The sequence below is a fragment of the Cryptotermes secundus genome, unplaced genomic scaffold, assembly GCF_002891405.2.
Source record: "Cryptotermes secundus unplaced genomic scaffold, Csec_1.0 scaffold508, whole genome shotgun sequence".
Lineage (NCBI taxonomy): Eukaryota > Metazoa > Arthropoda > Insecta > Blattodea > Kalotermitidae > Cryptotermes > Cryptotermes secundus.
The window spans coordinates 677,417-693,198 of record NW_019733326.1 but is presented as its reverse complement, the minus strand read 5'-3'; the positions used below and the strand labels follow the sequence as shown (position 1 = coordinate 693,198).

At 37.9% G+C, this 15,782-nt stretch overlaps 1 protein-coding gene across 32 annotated transcripts in view; it reads right to left on the bottom strand.

The window, feature by feature from the left end:
- Positions 1–15,782, bottom strand: part of LOC111867987 (protein abrupt) — a 203,956-nt gene that overhangs the window by 102,482 nt on the left and 85,692 nt on the right. Inside the window, exon 6 of one of the 32 annotated variants that reach the window (XM_023858276.2) lies at positions 6,748–10,500. The exons of the other annotated variants lie outside the window; for them this stretch is intronic. Within the exon in view, the coding sequence (XP_023714044.1) occupies positions 10,259–10,500 (242 nt within the window). The 3' untranslated portion in view covers positions 6,748–10,258. Of the gene's footprint in view, positions 1–6,747; positions 10,501–15,782 lie in introns of those variants that run through there. 32 annotated transcript variants of the gene reach the window in all.

Sequence of the window (15,782 nt, the reverse complement as noted above, 5' to 3'; positions counted from 1 at the left end):
CCCAGATAACTTTCTAATTACGACACGATATGTAAAAATATTTGTAAGGGTACAATCATACCCTGAGCAGGAATGAAGTCCTGTGTTCAAGATCACCGGTATGACAATATTAGTTCCCTCACATGTTGAAAATAGACCCAGATAACTTTCTAATTACGACACGACAATCTTATATCACTATCTGAAGATTACAAACTCAAAAAATGTTTTAGACTCAGTCCATTATTAACTGCATCTAAAGCACCTCTGAGGATGTACCCTCAGCAGAGAGTTACACGCATCATTACATCTTCATTTAGATTATATCAGTAACATACACCAAGATCTTGCTGTACACAGGGCTCCTGTTCCACAAGGCTCATTACTCAAGGTATAATGCAATCTCAAAGATGTCTTAAACAGACAATATGAACAGATTTTCGGGTACTGCACCACCAACTGGTGAACACACTTCTATTTCATCTACTTTTAACTGTATTTCACTGCTGAATGGAAGGTGTGCTTCCGGTTTCAAGGGTGGTAATGAAGCTTACACCTGAGTTTTCCTAACCAAGACATGCAAGAACTGCTACAGATGCCAATTTCAAGTAATTTTTTTTTTTTAATTTTACTTGTCATTTCACCAGTAAACATGGGTTCCATCACATTCCGAATACGAACTCAACTAGGAATAACATTCAAAAACTACCTTGATATTTTCAGATTAACATATATCAATCACCAAGTGCACTAACCAATTAAAAAAAAATATATCAGTCTTTGCATGCACATCACCCTGTTTTAAAGCCAAAACAGTTAACTTAAAATATAATAAAATTCATTTTTCTGAACGTATGTCTGGTGTTAACTTATAGTGCTACGTGTCAGGTACAATCCTACCCTGTCCAGCTTTAAAAAATGTTTACTGAATATTTAGTACAATGTCAAGACTGCGGTTTTCTGGGACATGATGAAGTGCAGTCTGGTAGAAAAGCACAAATATTCAGAGGAACCATTTTCAGGGTGGAAAATGGATGCAACGAGTTCCTCTTAACATACTACGTGGCATCACACCCAAAAAGACAGTAATTCTAATATTCACCAATGTGAGAATCTGATATCAGGATATACTATAATGGAACCAATGAGAATAATTTACCAGGACTTCAACTCAAATGATCTACGATATGGCCGAATGTCAGGCTTCGCTGTTGGGGTTAAATCTTTAAACTTTCTTCCCAGAGACAGTCAGATATTTACATAAGCCATGAATGTAACATTACATTAAGAAAACAAATTCTGGTGGTTGGATGGGTGTGTTCTTGGTTGAAAGAAGGTAGTACAGCAAAAGAGGAAGGCATGTTCTGTAACAGAAAAGAAATACTAGATTAAAAATTAATCCAAGCCTGCGGTTTCAACTATATCTATAAATGAAGAGAGTAATACTATGTCAAGGCAGCTGGAACACTTACAAATCTATGGTCTGATGGGCTGACTGAGAAACATATAATTCACAGAGTGGTACATTAGCTAATCAGAGGTGAAGGGTTTAAGCAATGTGGCTCTAAAATTTGTAAGAATGTTGATATGTTGGGTTTTTGGACTTTATCCATCGTCCTGGTTTTTAAGATAACAAATAAAAACACGACGTTTCGGAAACTGGATCTGTTTCCGTCCTCAGGTGAAGGAAAACACCTATTCAGTTGGGTCCCTTAGAAAGAGCTAGCCTCAATCACTGGACAAACCGATGTCACAAAACATGAAGATTATAAAAACCTGAGACTTAGCCTGGTCTCAGGTTTTTATAATCTTCATGTTTTGTGACATCGGTTTGTCCAGTGATTGAGGCTAGCTCTTTCTAAGGGACCCAACTGAATAGGTGTTTTCCTTCACCTGAGGACGGAAACAGATACAGTTTCCGAAACGTCGTGTTTTTATTTGTTATCCTAAAAACCAGGACGATGGATAAAGTCCAAAAACCCAACATATCAGTGTGTTATACACCATCGTCAGAATCCTATAGTAACTACTTGTAAGAATGTTGTTACGAAAGAATGCTTAGAAGCTATTTTCCTACTGCACACACTTCCAGTTATACAGATCTTGCATTGTGAATGTTATAGTTTGACAGTGCACTGTGCCTCATTGGTTAGCTGAGCTTGTGTGTAGATAAGTCGCAGGATCAAATCCCACTCTTGTCAGAAACGTTTTCACTGTCAGCATTCACAAGATGTTACAGACTGTTGGTAGTTAGCAGGTGAAATGGCCAAGAAATTGTTATGTTAAATTTTTCAGATATGTTTTAAACTCTGCATCGTAACCATGTTTCTCATGTGTATAATCTACCTCCATAGCAACCACTACTGAACTGATGCTTAAGCAGAGAGTCTGTTATGCCAATGCCATTTTCTGCTCTACCCCCCCCCCCTAACGAACACACATTAACAAAAACTACACATTGAAGACCTATAACTCCATGGCTTTTAGTCCGCAAGTGAACTATACCAAACGAGTAACCGCAGCTTGTTGGCGAAGTTAGTGCCAACTTTAGTGGATAGAGGGTGTCGTCTGGTAAGCGCAAAGAATCCCCATGGCCGTTAATTTCAGTTTTGTAGACCAGAGCTCCTACTTTCCCATTAAAGTAGCTCCTCAAATATCCTCATGAGGCTGAGTGGACCCAGTTCCAGGCCCACTACTTCTTAGAAATTCTGGTAGCACTGGGAATCGAACCCGGGACTTCTAGATCTGTAGCCAGGAACACTCCACTAGATCACAGAGGCAGTCACAGAAGACCTATAACCATAATTTCAGGACTATATTAAACAATGCCAGCACTACTCTCACCTCATTATCATGCAGAAAATTGAAGGCTATGAGACTGGACTAGCCTCAAATGGTAACATTAATAAAAAATATCAACTGATTCAAAAGTGTGAGATACATGTGCAAGCACAAGTGCATGCATGCACACACACAAGCATCGTGATCTCATAAAGCTACATTCTACTTTAAGGGAAATACACTTATAAGTCGTGACTGAACTAAAATGGCTCATGGTTTCTGCAATTTTAAGCAAACTTCATTCATATTTTGCAGTAAATTCGCTAATATTTTTACATTAGCATGTAAATAATCCAAAATCAACACAAAACTCGTACCACTGATTTTCAAGCCACAAATTAATGATAGTTTGTTTGAACACCGTTCCCCTATCTACGCTTGATGAACTGTTCCGCTTAACAGTTCTACCTTAAGGTTTGTCTCAGCTACTATATCTTGCAAAATTTTTATTTAAAAGTAGTTCAAAATTTTCCTTGTAACATCATTAGCTGCACCCTCATGACCAATTCCACTTTTGTGAAAAATTCCCTTTTTAGCCTATGAATACAATTTAACACATATTTCCATTTTCTCTTTGTCACTAACATAAGTCACTACAACTTTGCAACATCACAATCAGTCAATTAGCACACAATCTACAGAATTTTCAATGCTGGTAAGTTACTGCTCTTGAAAAAAAGCCACTTTCTTGCTAATACTAATAACTGCAATGGCCTGAAACTTGTAGAAAAAACAACTAATTTAGAAGCCTCAAGGCAACTTAATATTCAATATATACAAGCAAGCATTCACAACGAAATATTATTCTGTCTTGGAATAAATAAGTGATATTAAGGTGAGGCCCATAACCACGAAAACCACCATCAAGCAGCCCCAAGTGCTTCTGTGAAGACACTGCACAGACATAAAGGTGAAGAGCACAAAATTAACTTAACATCACAGCTGCACCATTCTCAGCCTCAGCATGGATGTGGTCAGCTTCACAACCTTGCTATCTTACCCGTGAAGAAACAGCACTACACTCTGGTTGGGACCCAGAGATGGTCCAGACGCTAATGAAAAGAGAAAGAAAACAATCTCTTGCCCTAACTGCAAGTCAAACCCCCCATTCCCTGATCATCAAGCCCACAATCTGCTTGCTACATCAACTGTAGCATCCCAGTCTAGCATTACAAAATCCGTCCAATTCAGCCATGTGCTTCATTCACACACATACATGAGAACTGATCACAGTTCCCTCATATACTGCCTTATTTGTATTCTGTTGAATATATTACCTCAAGAAAGGAGTAATAATTTGTTGCACTCACTTAAGAGTGGGGTAGAAAACTTTGGCCACGAAAGAAAACTACGACACTTATCTTTGCATATCACAATTAGTAGTTATGGAAATAAAAATAGGTATATCATTCAACAGTCCTTTTTATGTCGTAGCCACACGTTGGAACACCTTATGGCACTTTTCTCTTCAAGCCCTCGTAGACGTCGACACCATGTCACTTAGGTCGAGGATAAAACTGTTTGGTATGCAACTGTACACAACACCCAATAGTCACAATGAATACACTGGAAACATGTACACACATTTGAATACTGTTATACCGGTGAGGGTATTGAATTATTACATACATATACTGAATGTTACACTCTGATAATCTGCCTCACTATGTGAGCGATCCGAAATCAGTCCTTTATATATTCTTGGATGACGTAATATTCCAGAGCCTCCTTCTTGAAGCTTCCACTCTTCTACAGATTGAGAATGTTCTGGAAGTTTCTTTAATTGGGCTAGTGGGAGTACACAATTCACATGCAGCACCCACTATCAAAGATCATTCTAGTAGCTCTTAACTAAACATTCCTCGCCACAAATTCTTAGAATAGTTAATACAAAACTGGGTATGTCTCCTTTAGTACAAGATTGGTATTAAGTCCTGAGTATAGGCCGTGCCATAGCGCAAGGGGTTAATCGCTGGCATCCCACCGCAGTGGCCTGGGTTCGATCCCGGGGTCTGGTCAAGTGGGATTTGTGGTGGATAAAGTGGCGCTAGGGCAGATTTCCTCCGAGTACTTCGGTTTCCCCTGCCAATCTTCATTCCACCAACTGCTCCATAATCACCCTCATCTGGGGCTGGTACAATAGGCTAGAAGTAGCCGTAGTACAAGGGACTTAGTCCCACTCCACTAGCAATAAAAAAGTCCTGAGTATTAATATTTAAGTATTAGGCCAGTAGGTAATGATCAGTTAAAATCAGGTCATTGCATTATTAGGCCAGTAGGTAATGATCAGTTAAAATCAGGTCATTGCATATCAGGCCATAAATAGCACTTACGTCTTAAAATAGACTGTATACAGCGAACCGCATACAGAGGAAACTTCATATGCATACCAGGTATTTAGTGTAGACTTATTACAAGAAAGTAGTAAAATCTCCTACACTCATGAACGATAGCAAATTTAGATATGCTTCATATACCTCTTATGTTCTGCATTTATGAAGTATATATATTGTGACATGTCTAATCGTTGCTGGGCAACGGGAGGTGGAACGAGTTACCATGAAGACAGACCCTTGATAAACGGTCGGCTGTCAAGTTACACAACAGTAAGGAAAGCGGTGTTTTCCGTACCATGCCGAGTAGAGCCGAAGTGCGCTGGTTGCTATGCAGCAATAAACAACTCTCGGTAGCGTTGCCCAGCAATGACTGTAAACACGGCATTTACAAAACAGTGAAGCGATGTGGGTTTTCCGCTGTCCGACCGAGGGCTTATTAGGGAGACTGGAATGCGTAAGGAGGGAGTTAAAATGTAGCAGCCACCAAAGACAGTTTAAGTCTATCAGTCACGGGTTCACTTGTAGCGAGTGAATTGTGAACGTGAAGAAGACGTCATAAGTCAGTTGAAATATAGCAGCAGTCACGGAAAGAATACCCGAACGCATGGTTAGAAGATTTCATGTGATAGTGTGTGATAACTGAGAAGTCAGCTAGTGAAGATTTATTATGTGACTTCAAGACTTTATACGTGCTGTAGTAGTAGTTATATTGAGTGTGTCATTCACAGACTTGAAGAGACTACTGTGTAGGGTTTGTGAAGTGTGTAAACCAGTAACAGTGTTATACGTATTTGTAGTTACGACTTGTAGGTTTTTGAATAAACCAATTAACAATCCAAACGGCGTCTTCAGTGGCGAAAAACGTTACAATATACATGTATTCATAAGACAAGTTTCTTGCGAAAATACAAAGACAGCAATGACAAAGAAAAATAATAAGAAAATTAATACAAACTGAAAGGCTCTTAATAGAACAGTGAAGAAAAGACCACCATATAATAATTTCAAATATTTATTGTACTATATCCACATATGACTATACAAAGATGTGTATGAATCACACAAACTGCTCTGTGCTTCCACATAACTAATGCATTCTGTTATCATCATTCAGCATAGAATAGGCATTTCACAAATGTGCAAAGTTCAGACAGGAGTGGCAGAACCAATGAAAATTACATCCAAGATGTGTAAGTATAAAAGTTCAAGGAGATTTCCTACCATGCAGTTCAGAATCTTCTATCTCACAGGGTTCTAAGTAAATTACTAAAAGTTAAGTACACAAAAACATATTATTTGTCTTACAAGAACATTAAACTCTGCCTCATTCTAAAGGAATGATATAAAAGGTAAACGGTAAAGCTGTCCTTGTGCTTAACTAATTAATCACTACAGCCATTAAGGCATATGGGTGAGTAGATGTGCAGATCCACATTTTCTTGACTTCGGCACTAGCTGGAGGAAAGTGGTCAGTTTCATGCCGCAACTGCTTTACCCCCAGGGAAAAAGCCCCCTGTACCCACTGGATAGGCTGGGTGGACCCCACAGCCAGTCTGGACTACGCGGAGAAGTGAAAATTCGTACCCTCACCGGGACTTGGAACTCCAACCCCTCGACCATCCAGCCTGTAGCCAGTCGCTATGACTACATAGATATAAAATGTTTGAGGACAGAGATGGTGGACGAAGAAAACTAAATAATCAGGAGCTTCATGATTCATTACTCACCACGTTTATTTGGGTGATAAATTCAAGACTTGACCTATAAGACATGCAGGCTGAATAAGGGAGATGAGAAATACAGAGACTGTGGTTCAAAATTCTGAAAGCATTAAGAAGCTTGAGATTTCGGTGCAGAAGGAAAGACAAATAAAATAAAGCTTACGGTGGATGGGAGGAGTAGACTGGATTCAACTCATGTCGGATAGGGGTCAGTGGCAGACTCTTGTGAACATGGTAATAAAACTTTGGCTTCCATAAACACAGAGAATTTCTGGAACAGCTCACCAACTCTCACCTTCTCAAGAAGAGCTCTGCTACAAAGAGTTGGTCTCTTTATTACCTTCATCCAGTCCCTTCAAGCAGGCAAAAAGGATGAGATTTGTGGCATTGCAGACTTAGCTATATGCAGAATTACAAAAATAAGTATGCACCACCATGTCCAGGAGCGTTTTTGACTAACGAATTAAGGTTACATGGTGCCACAACTAATTCACGATCCTACTGTTTGTTACTAAGGTCAGCACTAATATAGCTTACATGGCGCCCATACTAACTTGAGTGACATCAGTCAACAAGAAGTCAGTTTGTTTCATGATGAACACAACCACAAAACCCACCCCAAATATTAATAACAATAAAAGGCTATTGCCACACAGGCTGAACAATAATTCTTATAAAATAGACACATAAATGGAGAAACTAAAAAAAAAATATGCAACTGTATAAATATTTACTTTATTGCATTAATTTCACATTTCCATCAATGAATGCTACCCTCTCCTATACATATCCTGTAAGGAGACAAAGTCAACATTTCATTTATCTACTGCAACAGAACAGTGTATATACTGAACGCAAAACACAGTGAAGTGCCAAAGATTCTAAGAGACATTTATGATTTAAATGGCAAGGACAAAACATTAGAAGAAGCAACATAGATTCAAGACACATCTTAATTGATAACCATAACCGATGAACAAGACTGCAGTTGTTTATTCATGCAGAGCAGAAATATGTATACAAAAAGTGGAGAGCTTTACAAACAACCCCTATAAAACAATTTCAGTTGATTGTCCCCAGTTTCTTTGAGAAAGTCAACGATAAAAATGGAACTGTCATGACTGTTTCTGGAAATCCATGTACACCATTAGAAACAACTACAGGAAATATTAAAATAAAGAATTACAAAAATCCTTTTAAAGCTGGTTGTCTATTGTCCTTTCTGAGGTCATGATCTCCACTTCACAGAACTTCTAGAGCTTTCACTGGAGGTTCGGCAGCTTCAATAATTTATCACAGTGTTCTAAAATTGCAAGCTTTTCTTTACCTTTCTCTTACAAATCCAGCATTCCAGAACATAATAACAAAGAAGTTCTGGGAAGAAGTAACTGCCTGCTTTCCTTTCACTGTAATTTTAGTATCTGATACAAATCGAAAAACACTTCAATACGTATACATAATGAAGTCAGCAAAACAATAGAATTTGGGAGGCTTCAGTGTTAGTATTAATGGTGGGCGTGATTTATGAAGTACAACATTGAGATGGCCTCAGATGGCATGATATACACACCAAGTTTCATGAAGATTGGTTCAGGCATTTAAGTTATTGCCGCAACTATCTGAAAGGCCATACTGTTGGTATTACTGATGGAAGGGATTTATGAAGTACGCCATTAAGATGGTTTCATGTGGCATGATATACATACCAAGTTTTCACAAAGATTGGTATAGGTATTCAAGCAATATTACAGTTTTACCTCAGAAATTCCAGAAGCTGTAATGTTGGCAATAATAACGGGAGGGATTTATGAATTCCGCCATTGAGACACGCTCAGGTGCGATGATATACCCAACAAGTTTCTTAGGGATTGGTTTAGGCATTCAGAAGCTATAGTGGGATACACATACACACAGATAGCAAGACCCACTTTTACTTTTTCAAAACAAGGAAAGCAGGCTAAAATGGAAGTTAATGCTCTACTGCAAAAGAGTCAAATTTGTAGGAGTACAACAGATACTATCTTTCAGAGAGGTATGATCCCAACAATCATACAAAAACTGTATGAATCAACAGCAGTAACTAGACATGCGCAGGACGTTACATATCAGTTCCACTGCACATGTGTGCAAAAAAGATATAACAGAAACCAAGTGCTGATTACAACAAACATCATTCTCCTTCTCAATCAGAACATGTCTGATTCCAACTTAATAAAAGTATAAACATTATACAAATGATAACGTCTGTGATTACAACTGGCAGTGCCTGCTGTATTTCATGTAAGCTTAAGTTCCCTGTCCCATAAACTGAGAGTAGTGAACTGATGAAAATGACCCAGAAACCTGAAGTAATTATAATATTGTACTGCAGCATCCTGTTACGCTGTGTATTCTAAATTAACTCTCACACATCTCACCATCCCTGTGCATCTTTGTCAATGTATTACAAAATTCACATATCTAAAGCATTCGCTCTTCCTATTATCCAAACACCCACCTGGCCATCATCAGCTTCATAAAGGAAACTGCTGCCTCATTGTCACATGCTTTTGAAGTGTTGACCAAGTTGCACAGGGACGGCAAGAAGTGCGAGTGTTAATTCTGAAGTATGTAGTTACTGTGACACACTTCACAACTCTCCTCTTCCAAGACCAAGTCATAAATTTGATTATGCCAAATGGACAGTTAAAATATAACACATATTCATCTGATGTACGTTACAGTTAAAGAATTAATTCTGTTAATTCACAAAACACCCAAATATTTGATATATGAAATGAATGGTTTTGCACTTAACTAGTTACAGCATACCAATCCTAGTCATTCCATTAAATAACTATTTGAAGACAGTTAATTTGTGGATATCTACAGGAATATAAGCTCGCCCCCTCAAATTCAATGCACCTGGTGACGGCTGAGTAGGCTGACACATGTAGTGAAGCGACAAATTTAAATCTTATTATTGTTGCATGATGGAATGTAAATAACTGAAAATAAATTCTAATACCAGCTGCAACAGGATGCCAAGATACAACAAAATGGAGAAACCATAACTTCATTCTACATATTACCTACACTCAATTAGTTACTCTATGGAATACTCACGTGTACAAAGATGTTTAATTAGACACTTTAACTGCAATGTTCACTGAATATGTGAAATAATTAGTTACTAAAATGACAGATGGCTTACTTTAATGGTAATATATACATATCCAAATAAAGTGATTCAAATATGTAAATAGTATGAAGCAATTTTACCTCAAAGGTATGAATTATAGTGAACAAGGTTATGACAGGTGCACAAGCACTGAAAAGGATTTCACTAGGTCCTGTGGGTGCCTTACATGTCAGTCAGTTTGTAAATACAGCAAACTGATATCACTGTATGATATTGTGGCGTTTCCGAAGATGAACCCTGAGTTCGTACTTCCTGCTCATCACCATGTAGCAAACTGGGCACTTTGTCTCACCAGTGTGAGCCTTGTGGTGTTGGCGCAATGAATCTGGGTGCTTGAACACTTTACCACACACCTCACAAGCAAATGTCTTCGTTAGGTCCTTCATCATAAACAAGCGAGCTGTATCCACAATAGCAATCTGCCCCACCTGGCCGGTCCAACCTGCAGAAAATGGGGACTTGTTTGAAACAGCATATTTACCTTTGCAACTCCAAACTTTCTAACTGTGTCTTGTGCAGTCTGACTTAAACTGGAAGGGAAATTAATTAGAATGAAGAGCTGTATGATGCAAAGTACTTCCATTCATATGAAATGGACGGATTCCCAAGTCACTTAAATTTTAATGAATGTTATAGAAGGCATCTTATAATCATATGAACTACACAGTCTTTACACCTTCAATAAAACTGATACATTTACCACGCTCAAAATAAATCATTCTTTTCACCTTCTAAAATACAAATGACTGATGGTAAGAGATGAGAGATCTCACTTTTACACCAGATATTCAGATCAAAGACTATCCGAATGTTAAGTTATAAAGTAAAATCAAATTACCACATTTACTCCACACCTGCACAACACACAGTAAACAGAAATATTAAATAATGCCATGGGGTCATAATCAGGTATCCTAAATTATTTCTAACTCCCTTAAAACCATGACTTACCTTCAATTTGTCAAAATTCAGTTGCCAAACAGAATGTATTTGCTTTCAGTATAGCAAGCGTATGCCAAGGCAATGACTGACCCTTTCCAGCAGGGCACAAAGACTCCAACCCAAAGTCAAGTTTAATGGAATAAAAATCATTAATCTAGTCTTATAACAAAAACTCAATTTATTTGGTCTGCTGTGCCAGATAAGAATGGACTTGAATAATATATAAAAGATTTCAGTTTTAGGTTGATTTCCCATGCACCGTACCATTAGAGTACATAGTTGTCATGAAGAGAGTATCCACACTCAAAAGAACATTTTCACAAAGAGAAAAAAAAGGTCTGTTCATTAACTTCCTTCCAAAATAAAGTGAAGCTACATTCATGAATCACAAGAAGCCATGTATTACAAAACGCCACATATACACAAAGGAACAAGTATCCAACCTGTCCAGATGTTCAGGTCCATGAAGTAATATCCTACAACTGTCTACATGAACACGTGCAACAGCACTAAAACGAAATCTTCTTGTATTGCAGAAGAAAAACTGCTGAATTCTTGGGTTCAATCGTGGAACCCAATGAACATATTCCTGTGTAATATCTAACAAATATAAGAACCCAGAGAGAAAGTATCCATTTGTGCACCACCCATACTGCCAATGAATCAGGGGAACATACTTATGTCAACTGCTAATGTAACAATGCAGTGCTCCTGCCTACAACATACATCTGAAAAGCTTAAATCAGAAATTGCATTTTACACCTGTATCAACAAGATTTTTTAAAGCTTTCAGCAAATTCATTACAATAAGACAGGATAACAGGCAATTACTTCTAACCCAAAGAAACTCTGAGACAAGATGTGAAAATCTAAACACTCAAAACACGTGTACACAGAATAAAGAGACCTACAGCTATTCAGTATTTGCTCACCATCCTCTTGTAATTTAACGATCAAACAACACAACGATTCATTTGGAGGCCCCAAATTAATGAGTATTATTATGTAATAATTTAACTGTGAAAATAAAACTTGGCAACACTGTATACTTCGCAACATTAGCCTTGTTTGTGGGATTTGTGGTGGACAAAGTGACGCTGGGGCAGGTTTTCTCCGAGTACTTCGATTTCCACTGCCAATCTTCATTCCACCAATTGCTCCATAGTCACCCTCACCTATCATCTGGGGCTGGTACAATTGGCCAGAAGTGGCCACAGAGCAAGGGACTTAGTCCCACCCCACTAGCAATAAAAAAACTTGTTTGTGCTATTTCTTTCAATTCATTCATTCTTTCATGCCACATGATTCATGTCATGTCAGCAACATTTGCAATTATTGAGGACCATGTTGGACTCAGTATTCAGGCAGAGTGAAACAAATTTCAACATCTATCTATAAGCCGATTACCTCTATCTACAAAGGTCCTTACCAAGTTTCATTTTCATCAACAAACTATTGAATGAATTAAAATATTAATTTGGAACCCCCCCCCCAAAGTATATCATCTCATTATTTGAACATTTAAAGAAAAGAGAGTCAACTGGAACATCCATGGCATGCACTTGTAAGGAGAAACTACCTATGGCAATCAGAACATTAATGGATTTCTAACAATCAAACCCCACTTACACCTTGTTTCGAAGCAAAATACTGAAAATCATATTCCATTTAAAACTAATCTCTGTACTATATATCAACAATTATGAACATACTATAACTGTATTGAGATTTCATTTCTCACGCCTATCTGCATATTGTTTTTATAGTGAAAAAAATACATTTCAACTGAAATACAAACATTTGGGTAACTGCAAACTTAAGACTGATTTTAATTCAAAAAGAATATCACATATCTCAGAAGTATTTAAATTGCTAAAGGTTCATTAGAAATTAAAAATAAAACTGAATAATCTGAAGATACACCTGCATGTAGGTGACAAACTGCATGCATGTAACAATGACATACTAACCTGGTATCTTAACTCATGAGTTGAGTACTATTCCGCACCATCAGCGCACATTTCCCTAAAACCCAATTTTGCCTTGGTCTTCTGCATCAACTCTTTATGTTTGTTGCCTTCTATCTTTGTGACATAACAACACTAGATGAGTACCAATCGCAAATTTCTCTTTTGTAAGATCTGAGGTTCTTACAGCGATGCTTCGCATGTGTGAAGCCACACAGAGTGATTGAAATTCCGAAGGAAGCTACTGCATCCATCTTCGGTGGAGGAGACTGAAAATTGAGGCAGCTAATTTCTCTGAAAGGCTGGCAAACTTCTACCATACCATATGGAACCGCAGTCCATAAGTCAGCAGATTTCATTATGTTATGTACATCTTGCATTCCACATTTAGTAAATTATTCTCCCTCAAAATTCAGTTAAAAGTTTGTTTTCACCAAAATATGCTTGACACTCCAAAAACTTCTGAAGATTTTCAATACCAAAGTAAATGTCAAAATCAGAAGCGGGCAGAATATAACAAGACTGTAAAGCAAAGCAATAAGCGTCTGTTGATTTGTGATATAGATATTAAGGACACTGCAAGCATATTCATACAGGAACTGATAACCATTTAAATACTCATCTACACAGAAAATCATGGGTTGCACCAGGGCTCATGCAGATAGTCACAAACTTCTCACAGCAGCAACCCAAGTTCAACTCCAGGTCAAGTCACGTGGGATCTGTGGTGGTCAAAGAGCCACTGGGGCAAGTTTCCTCTGAGTACATTGATTTCGCTACCAATTCTGATTCCACCAACCGCTTCAATTCATTATTCACCCTATCACTGACACTATATGGTCTCAATACAGGTAGTGTAGTTAAATAACCAATTTAAAGAAAAACATAAAATGATGAGGATACAATCAGACCATATCACCTGTCGACTGAGACTGAATATACTTGAAGAGGCATGAGATGTTGCCAAAATTAAAGATGCATGCACATGTGTGTGAAAATATGTGAACAGACAATTCATGCAGTCTTCATGCTAGAAGAGTTCCCTGAAGGTAAAAGTTGCACATTCTTGTGCAATGTTTGGACCTATCAACCAAACCACATATCATCACATCACAGATTTACTTAGAAACTATGATGATTAATAAGCAAATGACACATGACAACATAGTTCTGTTCAACAAAAAAGCATACAAAAATTGTGGAAAAGATGGCAAAATACACGCAGCTCATGAAAGAAATAAAGGCTCTGTGATACCAAAATTAAGCTATTGCATACACGTAACAACTGGCATAACATAACAGTAACAAACAGCTGTATGACATGAACACTAGCAGAGCTGAAGAACCTACACTTCCATACAGCACTTATTCTAAGACATCTCTTGTCAACATTTCCAAGACTTCTGTCATCACTAGAGCCAGGATTTTTATGTAGTATCATCAAGCAAAATATGTACATAATTATGTAAAAAAGGACTCTGAAATATGTGGATTTATTAAACATAAAACAACACGTAAAAGTAATATTTATATATGCAAGCAACCTTTATTTAATATCTTTTTGGCACAACCATTGAATTTGTATGCACAATACATAATTACAATCTTTTCCATATTCTCTTGGGTCACTGCTTGTCTTTAGTTTGTCGGAATGTGTCTGTAGACTGAACAGGATCTTTCTACATCACAAGATGTCACTGGTGCACATTTTAACAAAGGAATTTTCTCAGAAGCAAAGTCTTCATGGGGATCTACACCGTCCCCACTAGGTACCTGACAGACACTGGTAAATATCAAATAACCATACTTTCTTTTTAACACCACCTGCAACTTGGGGGACACACTTTCACCAGCCTCCCTTTTCACAACACTAAGCTTTACACCTGCAGTTTTCATTATGTTGACAGATTTCTGCAGAGGAAGTTCCTGGATTTCTAAATGGTTTATACTCTTCAGAAGCCAGCCAAAATTGCTCTGGATGAAGGAAATTGAACAAACCACTTTTGGATCGCTGAATGTACTCTGGGATTCTTGCACTGACACAGCAGACTCACACTGGAACTTGCTAAAATGATTTCGCAGTTTCAAAGTATTCACTGTAGAAGTTGATTTCCCATCTTGTTGGCACTGGTTCAGGGGCAAAGATGTATCTAACAACTGCTGCTTATAGGATTGCATTGGATTTGGGGTTTTCATTCAGAAACACCCTTTTTTGTCATCAAAATTAATTTATTCACTTGGGGAAACGTGGCTCTAACCTCCATGGAAACACATTGCAGTCCACAACCCAGGCAAGTAAAATGGATCAAAGTAGAGTAAAACACTTCCAACACAACTGCAGCTTTCAGCATATATGGCACAGCATCTGAACACAAAATCAGCACCTTCTCGTGAACTCCGGTAGGCCACAACACTTTAAGTCCGTCATTCAAAAAGTCTGGTGACAGTGAAATGATTTGTATGGTGATTTGTATGAGCAAATCAAATGTGAATTAGAAGGAACTTCAATGTATAACTTGCCAGCCACAAGGTTCACAATAAAGTGACCCATGGAATCTTCTATTTCATCCACAGCAACCCGTACAAAGGCACCTCATATGTTACCTCGTACATTTTCCAAGGTTTCTTCATTGCAGATAGATATCTGGAATATGTTGCTTGCAGTACTTTTCCAAAAATTTGGGCATTTGGAGTTTAAACCAGGGGATGTTCATGGACACCATCCAGTTGCATATATCCTTGAAGAATAAGTATCTTGAGATCAAAGATTGCTGCATCTGAGTTAAGAGCACTTGATTCTTCAAAGAACTCAGTT